The sequence below is a fragment of the Microtus ochrogaster genome, chromosome 1, assembly GCF_000317375.1.
Source record: "Microtus ochrogaster isolate Prairie Vole_2 chromosome 1, MicOch1.0, whole genome shotgun sequence".
In the NCBI taxonomy this organism is placed as follows: domain Eukaryota; kingdom Metazoa; phylum Chordata; class Mammalia; order Rodentia; family Cricetidae; genus Microtus; species Microtus ochrogaster.
In genome coordinates, this window is record NC_022009.1 from 21748432 (window position 1) to 21771406 (window position 22975).

The window sequence follows — 22975 nt, forward strand, 5'->3', positions numbered from 1 at the left end:
AAAAAAAAAAAAAAAAAAAAAAAGATAGTAAAGTGAGAAGTAGTGAAGTTTAGAAGGAACTTTAGAGAGCTAGCAAAGCGCTGTTGAGCATGGGGAGTGTTTGATGCCTAGCTTTGGGGCAGGGTCTTGCTGTGTAGCCCTGGCTGGCCTCACATTTGCAGTGACCCCCCTGCCTTTGCCTTCTGAGGGCTGCAGTTAGAGGTGTGTACCACCCTGCCTGACTGCACTAGGGTAGTTCTTCCAAAGGACCCCTAAGAGGAGTGTTTCTTCGTGTCCTTGCCTACTGGGATATAAACAAAGACAAGATTGCCTGCTCCGGAATTAGATTGGGGGCAGATCTGACATGGAAGAGCAGAGTAGTTAAGATAGACTGGTCGGGGAGGAAGGCACAATTATTTCTCAGGATTTCCTAGGTCTTGTTCTTCCTAGGGGGTCTATCAGAGACCATTTCAAAAAGAGAAGCAGCACAGAGGTTCTAGAAAAAAGCCTGAAAAACTGAAGAGCGAGATTTTGTTTGTTTTTCAAGACAGAGGTTCTCTTTGTAACAGTCCTAGCTGTCCTCAAACTGGCTCTGTAGGCCAGGCTGGCCTCAAACTCAGAGAGATCTACCTGTCTTTGCCTCCCAAGTGCTGGGATTGAAGGCATGCGCCACCACTGAAGAGCAAGTTTTAAGCTCTTTGTAACTGTCTTAAATCTGATTTGACTCTCAACAAGTGCTATAGTTGAAATCTCCGGGAAGGCAAGGTGTATCCAACAGTGGATATCAACTAGAAACTTATCCTTAATTCTGTTGGTGGGGACTGTATAGTTTGTTCTTTGCTAACAAGTTTAAACAGACCTAGACTTAGAATCATTAGCTAAACCTGTAAAAGAAAATCTCTACACTTTAGCTGTCTCACTAGAGTTTCTAGGTTTCTGTTAGCTCAAAGAAAGTATTTCAAGTCTAGGGCTTAGAACTATTTCTGAAATACCTCGAATGGCGAAAGCCTTGATTTTCCAGTAGGGATCTCTGTGCATCAGATTCAGGAGGCATTCAAGCACCTGCAGTAGACAAAGAAAAGTTGAGTGGAAAGAACCAGAGTAAGAATGGACCAGAAACAGGGACCCCACTTACTTCTAGGGGTGCTTTAACTGGAAAAGCAACCTTCTATCAATTCTAGTGACTAATGGGCTACAGCCCCAAGTATCAGCCTATATAACTAGCTGAATTGTCTAGTCTTTATGTATTTTTCTTAGCACATAGATCTGTAGCCATACATACACTAACTACATGCTCTACTACTGAATTGTACCCCTAGTCTCAAAACTTTCTCCCCAATGATCCCCCCCCCCACTCACTTTTGAGACTGTATTACTTTGTAGCTTAGGTTGACCTCAAATGCTTTCTAATGTGATGGGTGTTTTGCCTGCATGTGTTTGTCTATGCACCATGTAGTACAATGCCCTCAGAGGCCAGAAGGTGGCATTGGATCCCTTGAAACTAGAATTACAGATAATTGTAAGCTGCCATGTGGATGCTGGGAATGAAACCGAGTCCTCTGGAAGAGGAGTTGGTGTTCTTAACTGCTAAGCCATTTTCTCCAGCCCCTTACCCCAAATTCGTGAACTTCTGTCTCTTACCTTACCTCCCAAGTGCAAGGATCACACCATGCTTCACTTAGACTTCCTGTGAATACTTCTGTCTAGCTTCCCCCTAATATTGAGGGAGTGTAAACTATTCATTGGCACTTTTAAAAAAATTTTTAAGTAACTTATTTATTTTTATTTTATGTACATTGGTGTTGTACCTGTATTATGTCTGTGTGAGGGTGTCAGATCTTGAAGTTACAGACAGTTGAAGGCTGCCATGTGGGTGCTGAGAATTGAACCCAGGTCCTCTGGAAGAGCAGCCAGTGCTCTTATCCACTGAACCATCTCTCCAGTCCCCATTGGCACTAACTCTTAATCCTATCAGTGACCAGGTATTAGGAAGCTAGTTAACTGAGATGAGAACAGATTTGAGAGCGTGGCATGCTCTGGCTTGAAGTTTGGGCTCACTAGGCTAAATGCTTCTTACTAATTGATGTGGTCTGTGTCTCCTTTCACCTTCCTGTCACTGCTCATCCCACGTTCCCACAGGATAGTGAGTGTACCGAGCACAGCAGAGATGGTGACACTCTCTTCAGGTCCAACAGATAAGATGACAACATGCTGCCTTGACTTACCATCTTGTCACAGATCTGCAGGGCACCTGCCGCCAAACAAGCTGCCTGCCGAATTGCTATGAACTCATCAGAAAAGCAGCTCAGGAAGCTTGGGAGAAGCTTGGCTGTCATGAGCTTCAGCACACGGATCAGGGAGAGGGCCTCAATCCGTTCCTGGGAATTTCCTTGACTCAGCTTAATCCTGGAAGACACAAGTGACTTTTATTTCCCTTAAACTTTTCTGTGCCTTGTTCCCTTCCACCATGTCCTCAGGATAGAATCCTAGCTTTGTGGGTCCAGTTATGAAGACATACCTTTCTAATCATTTAAGTTTCACTGGGTTCAGACCTCAGGTGCCTCATTTTCCTGAACTCCTATTACCTCGCATATGGTAGTCATTCAGGTGTCTTGAACGACCAAGTAAAGGAAAGTGTCAACTTGTACCTCCTCTTGCCAATTCAGTGCTCATTTTGGCAGTTGTCTCCCAGCCTGGAATGCCTATATCTCTGTGGAACTTGGCCTTACTGCCCACATTGAGTATCCCATTTTTCTATGGCATTGTTCTAGTTTAGCATGGTTTGGTTTTTTTAATTAGGTATTTGTATATTGTGTTTGTGTTCATCAGAATTGTGTCTTCCCTGAAATACCTGAAAGACTGCCTCATACTTGGTGGGCATCCAACGCTTCTTTGGCTAGCCATGGTGGTGGTTCCTGTAGGGACTGATTTTTTTTTTTTTTGGAGACAGGGTTTCTCTGTAGCTTTGGAGCCTGTCCTGGAACTAGCTTTTGTAGACCAGGCTGGCCTCAGACTCACAAAGATCCACCTGTCTCTGCCTCCCAAGTGATGGGATTAAAGGCGTGCACCACCACCACCCAGCTGGGACTGAACTTTTTGCAGTGGGATCTAGCACAATGCTGATCATACACGGAACTCAGCAGATGCTGGCTGGCGGCAGGTCACCAGGCACTCCTAAGAAAGGAAGCGTTTCTGAGCTCACAGTGACTAAATCTTACCTGATCATGTCATGCACCTCTTTCCCAAGGTTCATTTGCCCCAGTGCTCTGGCAGCCGCTTGTCTTACTTCTTTGTTCCAGTCGTTCCACATCAGCTGGATTAGTTTGTGTTTCATATCCTACCAATAGGTATGATAATTGGCTCATTCATTTTGTTCTTGACACCAGGGTTTTGCAGATGATATTTCTATGTACAGATGACACAGTGGGGGCTTTGATTAACTTGCCCAAGGATGATCTGCTAAGTGCCTATGCCTGGTCTTAGACCCCAGGTCTGTTTCCCAAACTCATCTTTTAAACTCCTCTGTCATGTTGGTACCAACATGAATGTAAGAGACTTGAAATTTGAGAGTATTGCATAATTGAGTAATCCCTCATTCCAGATTGCCTGAGACTTCCGGGTTTGGTAGTGAAAGCCCATGTCCTGTATAAAGCAGGACAGTTGGTCACTGTATCAGGGTCTTCTCTCTTACTGGAAGGGAGAACATTACTGCAGTTGTGAATGATGGTACTGTAACTATGTGTAAACTAGCTTCCGAGCCTGAAACATTTACCTTTACCTCCATTTGGTACCAGGTATTTTTCTATTTAGAACTCAGCTCAAAAGACACCTCCCTAGTAAAGTCTCATGTGCCTCCCATAAGCATAAGAAATCCCTATGTATACTATAGTGTCTTACAGCTCTCTTGTTATAGCTAGTTAGCATTACCAAGGTAAGATACAGTTCTGCACCAATGCCCTCATAATGCTTACCAATGTAGAGGGGGTGTGGTCAGAAACTGCTAGCTTATTGAATGACTGAAAGAACGCAGGCACATTGCCCTTTTAAATTCCTGCGGTCTATGATGAAGTCCTCATCTGTAACTTGTGCACAGCTATGTATTTTAGCAGAGGAAACTATAGCATATGAGAAAGAATCAGCCTGTTTTCAAACCTCTTCAGGTTATTGTGCGTTAACAAAATGTAAGGGGTAAGAATGGAGGGCACCGCTTCTAAGCAGAAATAGCCTTGTTAGTGGCTATACTGACAGTACCCAGTGGGATCAGAAGATGGGGCAGCTCTAAGGAAGAAGGGACTGATTCCGCGTGGACAGCTAGTGATTAGCATGCAATAGGAAAAAGAGGTTCAGGTTTCACTTGCTCAGTTGTAGCCAAGTTCCACACCTTCAAGTTGTCCAACCACCTACATTCAGTAGTACACGCCAGTCTCCTAAAAGTTTCATGAGAGTTGTGGGAGCCTGTGTAAGAAAGCTGTGAAATGGCTGTGAACTTGGATGGGCCAGAGTGCAGAATGTTCTTCCTACAAGGGGACTTTCTAGAAAGAATTGCATAAACTTTAAGTTAGTGCACTTGAAAGCAAGGGCATGAAGGGAATGCTTATCTCTGTGGGGAAAGCAAAGGCCTGGGAAGACTATTGGCTCTTTTCACATGGCCAAAGAGGACAGGACAACACCAGGTGCACTCCCTCGTTGTATGTGCTTAAGCTAACTGTAAATGTTACCTCATGTTTTGCTTGCTTTAATAATAAAAATGAGAAGTGCTTTGTTGGTGTCATTCAAGTTCAAAAGTCTGTAGTCCCCTGGTACTCCATACAGGTCTTTGGCATGTTCTTTGATCCAGGGAGACAGTCTCACTGGCCACCAGAGGGTCAACATCAATTCATTTGTATTGTTAGTCTTGTTGCTCCAGTTGCAATGCCATTGTTTTTGAAAGCAGGGACCATGTATTTACATGTCTATGCTGAATATTCAGGGACCCAACACAGGCATTTGTTTAGTTGGGTTGTTGGGTCCTTTCAGTGTGCTTCTCAAATCAGGGACCAGTATTCAGCATAGGGTGAGGGAAGAATGCATGCATCACTGACTGATACTTTATAATGTCTACTGATACTGGTTTATATGTATATTTGATAGTGGCTGTGTCACAGTTTGTGGATTGCCAGTCCGTCAAGAAACACTGGTTTAAAATGAGAGAAGCACAAAGCGGCAATGAGATCCTAGATAGGAGAAAAAGTCAGAAGATTCCAGGCCAACTTTGCCAGGCTTTCTGGGAGCAAAGACAGAAGACTTACTATGCAGATGTTTCCACTGATCCGGGAGAAAGCGCGGCAGGCCATAATGCGGTCCTTCCATTGCCTGCTATTCAACTCCACAGCAAGCATTGTGTGGATCAGGGTCTGAGGAAAAGGATGACCTGCATTGATAGTCTCTTTTACTCTTAGAGATTCTAGAATCTTGAAGAAATTATATCCTAACTATGGCATCCAGCGTAGTAAATGCCTCAAGGTCACGAAATATTTGTTCCTCTAAAGGGACAGAGTGGGTTTATAAGAGATGGGGCACTCTTCTATCCAAGCAATCTGGCTTGAGTTATAAACCATAAAGAAAATACAGGTCTGATAATCTGAGCAGAAAATGAGGGCCTTCCCTTCTGAGTATTTTCAGTCCCTGGGATGATGGTTTCTATCTGCCGCAGCCTGTGTGGAGTCTCATGTTTCTGCCCCAAATAAACGGAGTTGTGGGGGTCTCAGTGAGAAGCCTCTGCGTTTGCCTGTCATGACTCAACCTTTATGCAGCTAGAAACTTCTCAGCTAGCATCTCACATCCCCCTGTACACTTCTCCATATCCAGTTTTACACAGGCTTGGTGTACTTGGCCTATGCTTAATATCATTCTCAGCCACCTGCATTCTCCATTCCTTGTGTGCACCAACCATAGACACTTACTCCTCAAGACCTCAGTTTCTTCTCTCTCTGAAGTGCACACGTACCGTCTTTCCACTGAGATGGCTCAGGAGGATATAGGACTGTTCCTCAGTGGCTTCATTCTTCTTATTAAAGAGCTGGTGGAGGATCCTTTTAATCACTGGGTACGTGGCAATGCCTTCCAGAGCCAAGCACTGAGCTGCAGCCCAGCTGTCCACACTATTACCTGACCGGTGGGTTGAAAAAAATCAGTTCAGAATGTCTCCTAGAGAGGACATTTGAATTGATAGCTGTGACTGCTAACTACCTGATAAATGAGACACTTTCCAGTTTCCTACCGAGTCTAGAGATCCACTCCCATACTTCAACCATACGTTAACATTTCAAATAAAAACAAAACACCTGCAAAACTTTTTTTTTTTTTTTTTTGAAGAAAGACCGGAGTTCATTTAGTTCAGGTTAGCCTAGCAGATATGACTTTGAGCTTTTTGGGCGATGGCAGTACTAGGGATAGAATCCAGGGCTCAGTGCATGTGGTGTAAAGCCTTGTGCTACCAAGCTATAGCTCCGGTCCTGACCTTGACTTCTGATCCCCTTGCCTTTACCTTTCAAGTGCTAGAATTAAAGGTGTGTGCCATGAGGCTCTACTAAAACATTACAAGCTCCTCTTGGGTAACACTTCCGACATAGCTAAGAAATGCAGCTGTTTCCTTCTGTGGAGATGGGGAAGGCTAAGGAGGCTTGGGAGGAAGTTCCTTCCTAAAACAGATGAATTAAACAGTGGATTGTTCATATACAGAAGGCCAGACCAGCCAAACAGTTTCCTGTGCTAAGGCAAGGAACAGCTAACTCATCTCCAGACAGGTCAGTGGCCTTGCCTGACAGCCTTGTTAGCTCCAATATGATAATGCCTAGGTGGTACTGTGCAGAAATGGAAGCATAATGTGTTCAGGAGGTGATTAAAAAAAAAACTTTCAAAATGTACTTGACTATTGTTATGCTGTCTTTTCAATAATAAAATGTTATATATTGTTGTATTTACTTTTTGGTACTAGGGATCAAATTCTGGGTCTTAATGTGTTGGGCAATCATACTACCATTGTGCTAGAAGTCTAGCCCTGAAACTATGGGCCAGCATGTATTACTTGTATTGTTAACCGGGATTTGGAGTGCTGTTTCAATGCGTGCATACAGCATTGGTCAAATCCACTTGCCTTCACCCTACCTTTCTGCTCCCTACCCTAATCTCTAGTAATCACTCTTCTACGTTTCCACATGGAGGAGACTAGGTAATTGTCTTTTAGTTAAGATAACATCTCAAGTTCATCCACTTTAGGACATGGTAAATAGAATGCATCTGTTAAAGCTCAGTCCAGGTTTTGTAAAACTACTCAAAAGAACTAATGTCTCCATGTGCCGAGTAGACGCTTAAACCCAATTGTAGTGGACATCTCGGCATTATAGGAAAAGGAAAGGGCTGGGAAAGCTGATAGTGACGTAGCCTCTAACCCCTATGCCAGGTCAGTGAGTTACTCACCCTTCACAAGGGCAGTCTGCATGATGTCTCGGGCAGTGGGATTATGTGACTGTATGGCATATTGGCATATTGCTGCTGCCATCCTCACATTGGGATTCTTGTCAGACAGAGCGGCCTCTAGAGCAGGCAGGAGGACCTCTGGCAAGTCTGGAATAACTGGTTCTGCAATAGAGGAGGGCATCAGACCTTTGCTTTTCTCTCAGACAACATCCTTACCAAGGTCCACTCTATGTCTGTGGCTTACTAAATCACAAGCCAGTTGATGCTCTACAATGGGCAGGACTTTATGCGCAAAGGATCCAGGTGCTGATATACCAATTTCCAGTCCTTTGTCATCTGGTCTCTACTACTAAAGGCAAAGCTATAGTAACTTCCACCACACATTTTAGTAAATAAATTCAACCTTGTCTAATACGGCATTTCAATTCTGAGTTTGCAGAACCTGACGGGCAGTCTTTTAGATTTAACTAAATTCATACTTGCTATAAGTACAAGCTTGTCAGGGTGGCGATGTCAGGCATTCTTTTTTTACTTTGTTCAAATGTTTTTCTTAGCCTCTATTTTTATTTTAGGTGTTTTGCCTGATTATATGTCTACACCATGTGCTTGCAGTGCCTGCAGAGGCCAGAAAGGTCTGGGACTGGAGCTGTAGGTGGTTGTGAGCTACCATGTGGGTGCTGGGAATCAAACTCGGGTCCTCTGGAAGAACAGCCAGTGCCTTTAACCGCTGAGCCATCTCTCCAGGCTCTGTCTGGGGTTCCTGAAGCCTTCCATAGCTTCACTCTGGATGAATTTATATTCCTTGAGTATGATATCTCTTAGCTTCATAGGTAAAGTTCTAGGGTCATGGAGGGCATGTGTACAATAAGGCATCCAGGAAGCCCAAAGTATACTGTTGGTCAGCTAGTTTGTCTTTCATGTGTAGTTTTTTCCAGCTCTGATGTGATTTACCAGCTGGGGCTTATTTTTGCCATAAGAGTTTTTGCCTATAAACAGGAAAACTTTTTAACTCAGTTGCAGAGCACCTGCTTTGAAGGCACAAGGTGCTGGATTCAGTCTCCAGCACTGAGTGAAAACTAAACAGAAACTCAGGGGAGAAGATGGGCACTCGGTTTAAATTCTTAATCAGGAGGAAAGAGGTTTTTTGTTTGTTTGTTTGTTTTTCCCAGACAGGGTTTCTCTGTGGCTTTGCAGCCTGTCCCAGAACTAGCTCTTGTAGACCAGGCCGGCCTTGAACTCACAGAGATCCCTGCCTCTGTCTCCCAAGTGCTGGGATTAAAGGTATGTGCCATCACTGCCCGGTTCCAGAAAAGAGTTCTTCTCTCTGCCCACAAGTCTCATCCCAAGAAACAGTAGAGCCGTGACTCAGATTTTGTGCTTTCAGTTTGGTTTGTTTCTGAGGGTCTCTTATAGCCCAGGCTAACTTTGAACTCCCCATCTTCCTGCCTCTACCTCCCAAGTGCTAGGATTGTAGGCATATACTTCCACACTTGGTCCATCTGTTGTTTTGTTTGTTTTACTTAAGTTGTACGCCCTCATGCCATTTGTTCAGAACATGTTAGTTAAAGACTCTTGATTTCCAAATCCAAAATTCCAAATGCTCCCAGTACAGACACGACATCACCTAACGTGGCAGGCTCAGTAAAAATGTGGACACAAGCCAGGTAGTGGTGGTGCATGCCTCTAATTCCAGCACTCGAGTGGCAGAGGCAGGCGGATCTCTGTGAGTTTGGGGCCAGCCTGGTCTACAAGAGCTAGTTCCAGGACAGGCTCCAAAACTACAGAGAAACCCGGACTCAAAAAACAAAACAAAAATTTAAAAAAATGTGGACACAGTATAAGTATTATATGAAATTACCTTTAGGTTACATATATAAAGTACATATGAAATGCAAATAACTTTCATGTTTAGACCTGTCTCGTGTTCAAGATATGTATATTCAAATACTCCAAAATCTGGAAATAATCCAGTTTTTTTTCTGATCCTAAGCATTTCAAATAAGGGATAGTCAATGAAGGGATATAGATTGGAAATAAGGAATAGTCAATGAAGGGATATAGATTGGAAAGTTTTGCATTTCAGGTGAGCAAATAAAAGTCTACTGAGCCTGGCGCTGGTGGCTCACGCCTTTAATCACAACACTCGAGAGGCAGAGGCAGGTGGATCTTTGAGTTTGAGGCCAGCCTGGTCTACAAAGTGAGTTCCAGGACAGTTAGGACTGTTATAAAGAGAAACCCTACCTTGGAAAAAAAACCATACTGAGTATTTAAAAAAAAAAAACCAAAAAACAAAACGCTACTTTATTTGGGTAAGTAATAAGATCTAAATCTAGATGTGTGGGCTGGAGAGATGGCTCACAGGTTAAGAGCACTGCCTGCTCTTCCAGGGGTCCTGAGTTCAATTCCCAGCAACCACATGATAGCTTACAACCATCTGTAATGAGGTCTGGTGCCCTCTTCTGGCCTGCAGGCATACACACAGACAGAATATTGTATACATAATAAGTAAATAAATAAATATTAAAAAAGAAATAAAAAAATAAATCTAGATGTGTAGGACCTGTGAAAGGGGTCACAGTCAAGTGCCATATAATGGTGTTCCAGTCAGTGATGGATCATATACACCACAGTGGTCCCATAAGAGGTGTCTTCTAGTGACACTGGCGCTGTCTTCATGTAAATATTTCTCATGTCTGTACAATGGCGGGATGTATGACACGTCTCTCAGAACATATCTGTCAGGTGCCACAGACTGCAGATTTGATATGAGATTATAGTATCGGTTGCTCAAAGAAATAAGAAAAAATGGGAATAACAAAAAAAGTATGTGTAGAAGCATCTAGCAGGGCACAGAGTGAGCCTAAGTGCTGAGGGCAAGCTTCTCAGGAAGTGTCTGCTGTCAGTTGGAGGGTTGATCAGGCGAGGACAAAGTGTCCCAGCAGAGGGAGCAGCAAACATGGAGAACCTGGAGGAGCCTGGCCTGGAGCTCAGTTGGCAGAGTGCTAGCTCAGCATACATGAGGTTTGTGACCCAGCGCCACCAGATAGCAACACCTAGGGGAATGCCCATGTCTGACGTCAATAAATAGGAAATAAGTGGATGACCCTTTAAAAACCCGACAAGCAGGAAGAGGTAAGGCCAGTCCCCGACCTTAGCTGCAGGAATAGCAGAAGCGTAAGCAGGCAGTTACTACCCAACTCTGAGTATGGAGTGAGCCTGGGATATCTCCAGCTCAGGGAAGGAGCGAGTTGGCACAGGTTTCAGGTATACGATTCTGAGAAGGCATACGCAGTGCAGAGGAGTGGGCGGGGTTTCAGTCTAACATGTCATCACTGGGAGGTTATAGTTGACTCGAGGAGCACCTGCTACTGCTAGTAAAGAGAAAGGCTGTTGGCATTATTTTCCCTAAAAGATTACAAACCATCTGTAAAACTGGGGAAATTCCCAACTCATTTTTAAGATATAAAAGCTATCAAATTCACTTATGTAATTTTTTTTCACCCCTTTCCCTTCCTACCTTTCTTTGCTGAGCCTCAAACCTAGGACTTTGCATTCCAGGCGAACACTCCACCACCGAGTTACACCTTCAGCCCTCATAGTTTAAGATTTTTATTTTCTCTATATGAGTATTTTGTCTGAATGGATATGTAGCATGTGTGTGCCTGGTGCCAATAGAGGCCAGAAGAGGACATCAGATCCTCTGGGACAGGAGTACAGATGGTTATGAGTTGCCATGTGGGTGGGAACAGACCCTGGGTCCTCTGTAAGAACAGCTAGTGGCCATAATCACTGAACCATCTCACTAGCCCCCAGCCATTAGGATTTTTACTATTATGAGATTTCAAGGTAGGAAAATATGGTCCTCAGTGCAAGCCATTGAATAAACAAATGCAATGAGTGTAACACAGAAAGCCCTGGGGTAGAGGACATGCTCAGTGTGCAAGAGGCCCTCAGCTTAACACTAGGGCACTGAACTGGAATCCAGGGCTGGGCGTGGCTGTCCGGGCAGACTCTAGGCCTTGATTTCAACATTGGAAAACGAACTCAAGGAATCTCTAAGGTCTCTCTCAGTTCAGATGTTTCCGAGCCTCTGTGTCCTAGCTCTCACCTGAGTCCTAGCTCTCACCTGAGTCCTAGCTCTCACCTGAGTCCTAGCTCTCACCTGAGTCCTAGCTCTCACCTGAGTCCTAGCTCTCACCTGAGTCCTGCTTGTCAGGGGCAATCCGGGGCCTTTCCAAAGCAGCAGTAGCACATGTGACGATGGCCTGGACCCTCATGTCATCATACATGTTTACTATGCCCCGCAATAGGTTTTCCACCGTCTCATGATGCCATTCAATAACTAAGTCATAGGAAGAAGAATGTAAAGAGAATCATCTAGTTAGGGTTAGACATTGTGCAATAAATGGGCAGACAAGAAGTCCCTTTCCCTAGGACAATACAAGAAACACTTTAGGTCAGAATAAAGAATTCAGAGAAAGGCTCCTTTGGCAAATTGTTCCTGTGGTGATTCATACACTTCTTAGGTAGTTTCCCCCAATCTCATCTTATATGCCACTGCTCATTACTTAAATAACTTTCCATGGAAAACAAATGGGGAATAAAATGTAGTGGTTGGCTGGTTTTGGTGGCACACGGTCACTCAGGCTAAAACAGGAGGATCATGAATTGTTGTGGGAGAACCTTTTTGCAGACTGTAAAGAAGGCCAAGGTGCCTTCTGATTGGTTTAATAAAGAGCTGAATGGCCAGTGGATAGGCAGAAAAGAATAGGCAGGACTTCTGGGCCAAGAAAGGAACTCAAGGAAGAAGAGAGGGGATTTCACCAGTGAGACACGAATCGAGCATACGGAATGGAGAAGAGATAAAGAGCCTTGTGGTAGACTGTAGATTAATAAAAGCAGATTAAATGATAAGAATTAGATGGGAACAAGCTAAAGGCCAAACTTTCATTAATAGTAATAAGTCTTCATGTCATTTCTTGGGAGCTGGTGGTCCCAAAGAAAAACTGACTGCATGAATACATGAGTTCAAGACCAGTCTAGGGGACATAGTGGGTCTCCCATCACAAAAACAAACAAAACAGCGAAGGAAGAGGTTCTCAGTTGGTAGAGGCATTAAACCTTCTATCTAAAGTTCTCTGAGGGGGGGCTGGAGAGATGGCTCAGTGGTTAAGAGCATTGCCTGCTCTTCCAAAGGTCCTGAGTTCAATTCCCAGCAACCACATGGTGGCTCACAACCATCTGTAAAGAGGTCTGGCGCCCTCTTCTGGCCTTCAGGCATACACACAGAATATTGTATACATAATAAATAAATAATTATTAAAAAAAATAAAGTTCTCTGAGGGAAAGTAGATTCATGATAACCTCATTTTTATAACTGAATTCTATAGTTATCTGCAGTTTATTTTGATAGCTGCATATCTTATGCTGGGGCAATATCCTTTGTCTTTCCTGTCATGAGTCATTTATCCAGCATGTTTCAGACATGCGTAAGACACGGTCTCTGCCTGTGTAGTTTTCTCAGTGTGGTTATGGTAGGGGCCCCCAAGAGCCAAAGAAAAGAAAAACGGAACAGCCATGTGGGCTGGTCCACATTCATAAGTGTAGTACAACTCCACCACATTCGTCTGCAAACAGCTGTTCCTCATCCTTCCCCTCCCTTTCCACCTCAGCTTTTGTTTGTTTGTTTGTTTGTTTTTGTTTTGTTTCACTGCCGAGTAATCTAAAGTAGCCATCCATTCAGAAGGTAAAGAACATATAAAATGCTCTGTTCCCGGATGCCTGTGGCTCTGTGTTTGAGGAAAATCCCACAGACAGTGCTAGCACTCAAAGAACTGCTTCCTGCAAAAGCCTGGTGTCAGAAAGCCTTCAGCACAGTGAGTTCCCCCGCATTACTGAAGTTCCCACACATACCTGCCTATGCATAAAGAATCCAGCAGAGCCGGGTGGTGGCGCACGCCTTTAATCCCAGCACTCGGGAGGCAGAGGCAGGAACTTTGTGAGTTTGAGGCCAGTCTGGTTTACAAGAGCTAGTTCCAGGACAGGCTCTAAAGCTACAGAGAAACCCTGTCTCAAAAAAACAAAACAAAACAAAACCCAGACAAACAGAGAATCTAGCATAGATGTAATAATGTTCACCCACACTGCTGATTGAAAGGCTCTTAGCCACACCCCTAAATGAGGCAACCAATCTTTTACGTTTTGCCAGACAGCTGGAGGTTTCAGGACTGGGGAACACATACAGAGATCCACTATTTCAGGCCCTTCCTTCACTTACTGAGTGCCCAGGCCGTCTTCCACTCCTGCAGCATCCTCCGCAGTGCTGCCAGCTCCCAAGTCACATCCTCCTTCACGGCTTGGGTCTGCTTCTTCACTCTCCTAGTTTTGACAGGAGTGTCCTTCTCACCCACCTGCAGCAGAAGGCCCTTGACCTGGGTGGGCAGAGCAATCCAACGCTGGGCTCCTTTCCTGAGCTTGTAAGCTGTGCAGTGAAGAGGCACGATGTAACTATGTAACCTGGGACTTGGACATGCTTGCAGGTGCTGTACATAGTCTGGGGCTTTGAATAAGAATGTCACCTAGCGACTGCAGAGATGGTTCATTGGTTAAGAGCACTGACTGCTCTTCCAGGGGACCCAGGTTCAATTCCTCAGAGCCCTTACAGTTCACAACTCTGTAACTCCAGTTCCAGAGGATCTGACACCCTCACACATACATGCAGGCAAAACACCAATGCATATAATTTTTATTTTTTTTATTATTTTTTAAAAATATTTATTTATTTATTATGGACACACTATTCTGTTTGCACATATGTCTGTAGGCCAGAAGAGGACACCAGACCTCATTACAGATGGTTGTAAACCACCATGTGGTTGCTGGGAATCGAACTCGGGTCCTTTGGAAGAGAACGCAATGCTCTTAACCACTGAGCCATCTCTCCAGCTCCCTGCATATAATTTTTAAAAAAATAAAAATAAAAAGAATGTCTCCCATAGGCACATATATTTGAATGCTTAGTCGCCAGGGAGTGACACTGTTTGAAAGGATTAGAAGGATCAGGAGGCATGCCCTTGTTAGCGTAGGTATGGCTTTGTTGGAAGTCTGCCACTGGGGGTGGGCTTTGAGGTTTCAAAAGCCCAAACCAACCCACTCCTTTTCAGCCTGTGAACCAGGATGTAGCCCTCAGCTACTGCTAGCACTGTGCATGTGCATGCCCCCACTCATGATGGTAGTGGACTAAGAAAGCCTCTGAAAGTGTAAGCAAGCTGCCAATTAAACCCTTTCGTAAGAGCAGCCTTGGCCATGGTGTCTGCCTGTTAACAGAATGGTGACTAATACAACTAGCTACATGCTCAGCTCCAGAGAGCCCACCTGAACAATGAAGGGACAAAGAATCAGGAATCAGACAGTCTCTTGGAAGATGGGTGCGTTTTGTTTTAGAAGTTTGTTTCTTGGTCACATTTGTCTTAGAAAATGAAAAATATTATAGATAAAAAAAAAGAGCTGTGGAAATGGCTCAGGGGGCAAAGCACTGCTATGCTAATGTGAGGCCCAGGGTTTGAATCTCCAGCACCCAACTGAAAGGCAGGTGTGGCAGCCTGACTGGAATCCCAGCACTTGAAAAGCTGAGACAGGAGCTCTTCTGAAAACAACCATGCTAGCCTGACAAACTATTGGTGATACCTGGGGTCAACTGAGAGCCCCTGGCTCAATGGATAAAATGGAGAGGAATTGAGGAAGACTGTTGGAAGGAGGAGGCCGCTTTTTTGTCCTGGCTGCCCAGAACCAAAATAATCACACAGAAACTGTATTAATTAAATCACTGCTTGGCCCATTAGCTCTAGCTTCTTATTGGCTATCTTATTGGCTAAATATAAATTAATTTAACCCATCTCTATTAATCTGTGTATTACCACGTGGCAGTGGCTTACCGGGTAAAATTCCCAGTGTCTGATTCCGGGTGCTCTATGGTGTCTCTCCCTGCTCTTTTTTCTCCCAGCATTTTGTTTAGTGTCCCCCCCCCCCCCCCCCCCGCCTAGCTCTGTTCTCCTACAGCTCTGCTATAGGCCCAAAGCAGTTCCTTTATTAACCAATGAAAGTAACACATAGACAGGAGGACTTCCAGCATTAGCTTCCGGCCTCTATACATGTGCCTACTTTTGGGTACTGACACATATATGTACACACATCACTACACACAGAGACATACCAAGAAAAATGGGAAAAAAAATCAAAGACCCTCAGGCCTGAGGCAAGGATGAGTTGAGTATGGGGTGGAGGGGCTGGAGCCAGGGACACGGAGGTGGGTGAGGGGTGTGTGATGAGCATCCTGTGGAAGCACTGAGAATACATGAGAATGCACCGGTCTTGTTGGTACTTACCCTAAGCCATGTGTTTACACCTAATACCAGATTTCATCGGGACCCAAGTTCTACCATCTTGCAATCAGTAGTTTACAATGTTCCGAGATCATTTTTAGTTGTTAGGAAGGGAGTGCCCTGGTCATTGTTGGTGTCCATGACTTTAAAGAAACAGCTTCACTTTCATACTCCCCCATCACTAGCATTCTGATCAAGCTCCTTACGTATTTCAGGGACAGGCTGGAAGCTCCACTTTTCAGGGGTTTCCGGGAAGATCTTAGTTAGGTGCTTGTCATACCGATTGAGGTTTTCCAAGACAATTTGGTCATTCCTCCCACCAATCTGGTGAACAATCTTCACTCCGTCTATGAAGATAGATGCAATGAGTGACCAGCCCCTCCTTTCCCCCTAATCTAAGACCTTGGGACATTGTTAAAGGGTGGTTGTTGCTCAGGAATGTCACAGCTAGTAGCCTCGTAGGGAAGCCTTATGAAGACCTAGGAGAGCCAAAGATAGTGTTTTCCGCTGGTAAAGCAGAAACTAATTTCTAAGCGGTGCTAGACACTAAACAAGGGGCACTTAGTTAACCCCACCAACTCTGAAACCCTTATGATAGTTCTGTTAAGCTCTTTAAGACTCAGACCATGGCAGTGTAGGGGCAAGATGGAATTGGTAAAGAAGGAACAGCTTGGAACATGTTCTACAAGGCTGGGCATTGGAAGGTTAGCAGGGTGGAAGGAAGGGGGTAATGGGGCAGTCATGGAAACCCTCCATGTGCTAAGCACTGTGCAGCTCTGCAGATGCTTTGTCTGCTGCACCAAAAGTACATTCTTGTTAGCATTGCCTTACAAGTAAGTGTCATATTTAGGCTGTGCGGGGTGGTGGTGACTATGTAGTTTGCTGAAGGTTACTAGGAAGGAATCAAGCCAATATTTAAACAAATCTGCCTGTTTCCAAACCCTGTTTGTTTGCTTTGTTTGTTTTTTAAAACACAGCAGGCCAATTGGGGAGGAAGGGCAGGTATCTAAAAGTGGGGAAAGGGTAGACAGAAGAATAGGGTGTTCCTAAAGTCAACTGACTCATGTTACAAGCCCATCCTCCACTCCTTAGTAAGATGGAGAGACAGGGAGGCAGACAAAAGAAATGTCTACTCCCCACTAGATACCCCTGCCACAGATCCTGTACTAGCAGGGAGAGGCCCCCAGAGACTCTTGCCCCTGTTCGCTACTATTCTGCCCCATGACACCCTTGCTCCCTTGGCCCATACCCCCACCCTGGAGTATTTACCAAAGTAAATCTCTTGCTCAAAGGTGTTGTCTGTAGAGTAAGCAAACTCTCCAGCTTTGGGGTTCACCTGCCGGAAGGGGTTCTGAGGTGGAGGCTGGAAGTTGCTTCTCTCTTCTTTGATCCCCTCGGCCGTCATGTTGTTGCCAGGCAGTATTTCAACTGTCTGTACTTGTGGGGAGGAGTAACCAGGTAATCTTGGCAGTGGCGAGAAAGAGAAAAAGTGCAAAGAGGGGGGGATGCGCACCTTTCCATGGGGGTCCGTGACTCCCCGTAGCCCCCTGAAGCTCTTTGACACAGAAACATCTACATAAGTATGCCTAATGACTGGTCTTCTCTCTGTGGCGCCCTCTGAATAGGAAGCCTCTGGAAGAGCCTATCTTCAACCACCCTGCTACCCTCTACTTGTGAAGCCATGCCTGTGATATTTTATTTGTGCTCTAACAAATAAAGCTTGCCTGAAAGTCAGAGGGTGGAGCTAGCTACTAATTAATCATAGAAGCCAGGCAGTGGTGGCATACACCTTAACCTCAGAACTTGGGATCTCATGCCCATTCTGGTCTCAAAGTTGTGATCTTCCTGTTTTTCTGCCTCCCAAGTGCTAGGATTAAAGACATGTACTACCATGGCCAATCTGCAGTCTGCTAACACTGGTTCCCTTAGAAGGTGCATGGATTTGGGGAAGGGAAACTGCCTTCTCTTTACCTTGATGAATCTGTGTGGGAATTCTGTCTGTTCACTAGGTGGATACATCTGCCCTTTTTTTTATAATTATTATATTCCCATCACTCCACAGACTATCTGAAATATCAGCAATAACAAAAAAAAATCAACTCATTTTTGTCCAATAGTTCCCATTTGGATGTCAGGGAGATTTCAATAGCTCCTGTCTTCCCACTAGCTGGGAACTAAAGGAAGCAATCAGAGATGGGTCACCTTCTCTCGGATCGCTTGCTTCTCTGCCCTGAGTCTGCTTGTGTTTGGTGTCAGGGAGTCTTACTCAAAGTGAAACAGACCAACTCGGTGTCAGGAGCCCTCTGCCCTTCTCACTGTCAATGTAAATACGTTTCTTGGAGCCCTACTGAGTTGGATCATGAGCCTGAGAGCTTAGTTCCTGGGAGGCAAGGAACAGAACCCTTTAAGACAGTGACTGAACAGGGTGCGTCCTGCAGAGATATCTGGTAGTGTCTGAGACATCCTTGGTGGTAACTGAGAGCTGTAACAACCGAGACAGAAACATCCTTGTAACAGTATGGGTCTTCCTGGTGCCTAGTGGGTGAAGACCAGAGAGGCTGCTAACATCCTACACAGCACAGGACAGCCGCTTAGGATAGAATAGTGTCCAACCCAGAATGTCAGCAGTGTAGAGGCTTAGAAACCTCACTGGGAAGAGATCTCAGAAAGCAGGTGGTGGTGGTGAAGGAGAGGTTGACGGGAAATTATGTTCTGAAGTATAGAGTGTGGGCTGGGGTGTAGCCAGGGGTAGTGTACTTGCCCAGCAAGTGCAAGGGGTGGCTTTGATCACTGGCACCAGGGAAGACACGATGATATCAAATAAGGAGCCTATGGAGAGTTCCTGAAGTAGAACCATGGACCACTTCACTAGGCCCACTTGAGGCCAGCCTACCTGTAGAAAACAGGAAGCAGCAGCTCAGGCTTCTTTACTTCCTTGGGGGGAGGGGTCACATTTTCACCCTCAAATTCCGCTGTTTCTTCTGCCTCCAGCTTTTTGAGGAGCTCCAGATCACTCTCTGAAGTGAGCTCATCCCGAATATGGCTCCAGTCGTATTGGTGGCGCAAAAAGCTCTGCCATTTGTTAGGCGACTGCCCAGGCCTCGGAGGACGCTTGTTCTGGATCCATCGCGCTGTGCGCTTGTCTAGCTTCTCCAGCACGATGGCTTCCCAGCCTCTGGCTTCCTTCTCCCCAGGTGGAAGCCAGGTTTCCCTTTCCTCCAGACTCTCATCCGGAGAGGGTGACAGTTCCAGCATATCTGGCTTCAAGCGGGAATAGCGGGGACGTGGGGGAGATGCTTTCTGGTCCAGGCCTTTGGGCTTTGGTTTTTTGGGTATCTTTTTAGAACCCACAGGGCTTCGTGTCTTCACAGAATGGGGGATGTCTCCTGCCAAGAGCTCTGAGGCATGCAGAGCCCTGGTGCAGGCAGGTTTCTCAGTGTGGGTCTTCTTGGCCTGGAGTGGTGGAATGATATCATCCGTGTTGTAGACGTGCTCAAAACTGTACTGATTGAAAGGCATGCTGGGCAGTCCCCGCTGCCACCCCACGTCCTCAGAGAAGGAAAGGTCGGCAGCTGCCTTTTTCACATACTGGTCCTTGACATGCTCGCAGTGCTGTGGGCTGAAGGGTAAGACAGGTGGCACTCTGGAGATGGAGGTACACTCCACCTGGTCTTCCGGTTTCCAGTAGAGGAAGGTCATGCCCCATCCCAGCCGAGGGAGCTGCGGCTCAAGGCACCGAATGGAGTAAGCCTTTTTCTTTCTGGGCTTGGTCATGTTTTGTTTCAGATCCTCCTGTCCACACAGCTGGTTCACAAGCAGGGCCTGCAGGCACCCAAGAGAGGGACAGTGAATAATCCACACTAGAAGGAACCGGAAGCCCATAGTGGAATAAGGAAGAAAAAGAAAAAGTTAGACTCTTGTAGACAAACTGTCTACAGAGCTCAGGCCCTCATAGCCTTATGAGCGATCATGGTTTTTCAACCCATTTCCATTTTTTTCTTTTTTTAAAAAATTTCTATCTCCTCCCTGCCTCCCTTTTCCCTCCTCCTGCCCCCATTCCCTCCTCCCCTCCCCCTCCCTCTCCATTTCCATTTTTTAAAAAGATTTATTTGTTTCTTTAATACATATATTTTAATATATATACAGTGCTCTGTCCACATATATGCCTGCAGGACAGAAGAGGGCGCTGGATCTCACTACAGATGGTGTGAGCCACCATGTAGGTGCTTGGAATTGGACTCAGGACCTCTGGAAGAGCAGCCAGTGCTCCTAACTGCTGAGCCATCTTTTCAGCCTCGTCGCCATTTTTATTTTTATTCAAGTGTTTCCATTTCTTTGTTGACTGAGGTTTCTGTCCCACCAGGTTCCACAGCTGGTTAGTCTCAAATAAACACACAGAGGTCTACATTAATCATAAACTGGTTGGCCTAGTAGCTCAGGTTTCTTAATTCTTATAACTTATATTAGCCCATAATTCTTGTCTGTGTTAGCCACATGACTTGATACCTTTTTTGGCAAGGCAGTCACATGTTGCTTACCCTGCAGACTGAAACCTCCCTCTTCCCAGTATTCTCATTGCTCTGCCTCTAATTTCTGCCTGGCTGTCCCGCCTATACTTCCTGCCTGGCTACTGGCCAATCAACATTTATTTAAAATACAAGTTACAGGGTACAGGCCATTGTCCCACAGCACTTGTAAGCAGCTGGGTACTGAGGTGGGATATCCCTCTGTATGCTGTGAATCCCGTTGATGAATAAAGAAACTGCCTTGGCCTGTTGATAGGGCAGAACTTAGGTAGGTGGGGAAAACTAAACTGAATGCTGGGAGAAAGGAGGCAGAGTCGGAGAGAAGCCATGGAGTCCGGCTGGAGATAGGTGCCGAAACTTTGCTGGTAAGCCACTGCCCCGTGGCAATGCACAGATTAATAGAAATGGGTTAAATTAATATGTAAGAGTTATCCAGTAAGAAGCTAGAGCTATTGGGCCAAGCAGTGATTTAATTAATACAGTTTCTGTGTGGTTATTTTGGGGCTGAGTAGCCAGGAACCAACAAGTGGCTTCCAGCAGAGTACAGCAGTGTACACCTGGTATTGTCCCAGCTACTAGGAGGTGCGGGTTGGGTACAGAGTGAGCTCAGAAGTTCCAGGCTAGACCCCACTCTTCAGGGAGCAATGGTTGGGGAATGCCTTTATCCTGCATAAGCTGGCTGGATCCCCAGCTATTCTCTGAGCATCCCTTCCTCCCTCCCCACAGTGCAGCTTCCTCCCATGTCCTCTACATGAAATGGTACTTGATGTGTACTTGACATAACTTGACCTACTCTTTCAGGTTCAGCTCAATTCCTCCCTCCCCCCAAACTCTTTCTTTGTCAGACTTGTTGTAAATCAGGTAGCACTACGCCATCCTGGCCTTGGACCAAGCTCCTTTCCCAACATTCAGCAGCAGGTTCAGCAATTCCCAGGGCCAAGCCCTGGCTCTACCAACTCCTGTTGTTCCTGAATTGCCTCAAGGGGCCAGCAGGCTGTTGGCTGTCCCTTTGCTCCACACTGTGCTTTCTGACCCCAGGCAATGTCTTCTAGGAATGAGACTTGACCCTGGGAGGTTTCTTTTTATCAGGGTCATTTTATCTAGAACATTTGCTTACAGGCCAGAATCGACTACTTCCTTCAACTTAAGTCAAATAGGATTATTTGTATGTCCCTCTGGGACTTTATTGTCCTGAAAGCATTAGTTTGTTTCATTTCTTCACAGCCACGAGGCCAATATGGCCACAAGGGCATTTATTATTAAATAGTTGGACTAGAAAAATTAGGGCAAAGGTAAAGGCTGGTCACAAGGAGATAATTCCCCTGAAACAGTGCCTGCTCTGGTTGGTTGAAAATTAACTGTTGGGTGGGTGAGACTGACATTAGTGTTCTTTATAGTCTTACACATTAGTGTGGATCTTACTTCTATGTCAGGAAGTATTTTGGCCCTGAGCATTTTATTTTATTTTTATTACAGTTATATAATTTATTTTATTGGGGGAGATACATATGTCAAAGTTTTTACTTGTAGAGGTTAAGTTGGGTAATGTGGGACCCAAGGTCATCAACCTTGGAGACCAGCACCTTTAACACACTGAGCTATCTCACCAACTTTAAAAACAGGATGAGGGTAGGTTTCCCTCCCATTCATGTAGTTATGAGGGTGTTCCCAGAAATGCCATTAAACCTGTGTCCTAAGGAATTTTATAACAGTGTAATCACAAAGAACACCATATTGTCATGCATTCTCAAAGAATAGTTATTATCTGATATGATGGCTGACTGAGAAGGAAGGAGACACATGGTAAGTCCATTTCTAAAGCTCCAGGCTTCATACTCACTTTGTCTGTTGTCTGTCATCTGTCTGACTGTCTGTCTTTGTATCTTTGTGTGTGTGTATGTGTATGTCTGCCATCTCTGTGTGTGTGTGTGTGTGTGTGTTTGGGTATCTGTCTATCTCTCTGTCATCTGTCTGTCTGTCTCCATCCTTTCTTTCTTCCCTTTATTGGACAGAGGTGATAAGAAGCCAAGTTGTGCTATGACCTTGCCCCTCTTCCCCCTCACAGCTTCAGGATGGTCCTACCGAATGCCTGTGAGCAGATACATCATATAGAATAGAACTGAATATTTATTACTTAGAGGAGAGGGGGGAGAAGGAGAAGAGGACAGAGAGAGAGAAAGGGGGAGTGGAAAAGTGGGGAGAGGCAGAAGCGAAGCTGCCTCTCCGAGAGGAAGATGGAAAAGAGAGCAAGTTCAGGCTGGAAGCTGAAGATCAGCCTGTACAATGTGTCTGTCCATGTGTCTCCCACCCGCTTGTCCCCCCACCCGCTCGCTGCTGGGAACCTGTGCCTTTCGGGGACTCACTGTCACCTGCCCAGCCACTTGCCGCATGGCTGGGTCTGTGCGGCTCTCCTGGTCAGGGAACCTCACTGTCTCCAGGACCAGCCCGCCCCACTGCCAGCTGCTTGGGACCCGCTGACAACAAAAATCATAAAACAAGTTAACATATAAAGGCAAACCTATCAGAATTATACCTGACTGCCGGGCGGTGGTGACTCACGCCTTTAATCCCAGCACTTGGGAGGCAGAGGCAGGCGGATCTCTGTGAGTTCGAGACCAGCCTGGTCTACAG

The 22975-nt window shown here is 45.4% G+C and overlaps 2 protein-coding genes across 2 annotated transcripts in view; one reads left to right on the top strand and one right to left on the bottom strand.

The window, feature by feature from the left end:
* Riox1 (ribosomal oxygenase 1) overlaps positions 1-2232 on the top strand; it is a 7553-nt gene extending 5321 nt beyond the window's left edge. The window contains exon 3 of the mRNA XM_026780024.1: positions 2119-2232. The gene's annotated coding sequence lies outside the window, so the exon portion shown is untranslated. The remainder of the gene's footprint in view (positions 1-2118) is intronic.
* Positions 1-22975, bottom strand: part of Heatr4 (HEAT repeat containing 4) — a 38413-nt gene that overhangs the window by 10494 nt on the left and 4944 nt on the right. The window contains exons 2-12 of the mRNA XM_005343651.3: positions 18712-19640; positions 17088-17281; positions 16025-16165; positions 13715-13918; positions 11636-11779; positions 7438-7599; positions 5966-6126; positions 5268-5372; positions 3198-3316; positions 2205-2385; positions 972-1041 (exon numbers count right to left, since the gene is read on the bottom strand). Of these exons, the coding sequence (XP_005343708.2) occupies positions 972-1041; positions 2205-2385; positions 3198-3316; positions 5268-5372; positions 5966-6126; positions 7438-7599; positions 11636-11779; positions 13715-13918; positions 16025-16165; positions 17088-17281; positions 18712-19592 (2362 nt within the window). The 5' untranslated portion in view covers positions 19593-19640. The remainder of the gene's footprint in view (positions 1-971; positions 1042-2204; positions 2386-3197; positions 3317-5267; positions 5373-5965; positions 6127-7437; positions 7600-11635; positions 11780-13714; positions 13919-16024; positions 16166-17087; positions 17282-18711; positions 19641-22975) is intronic.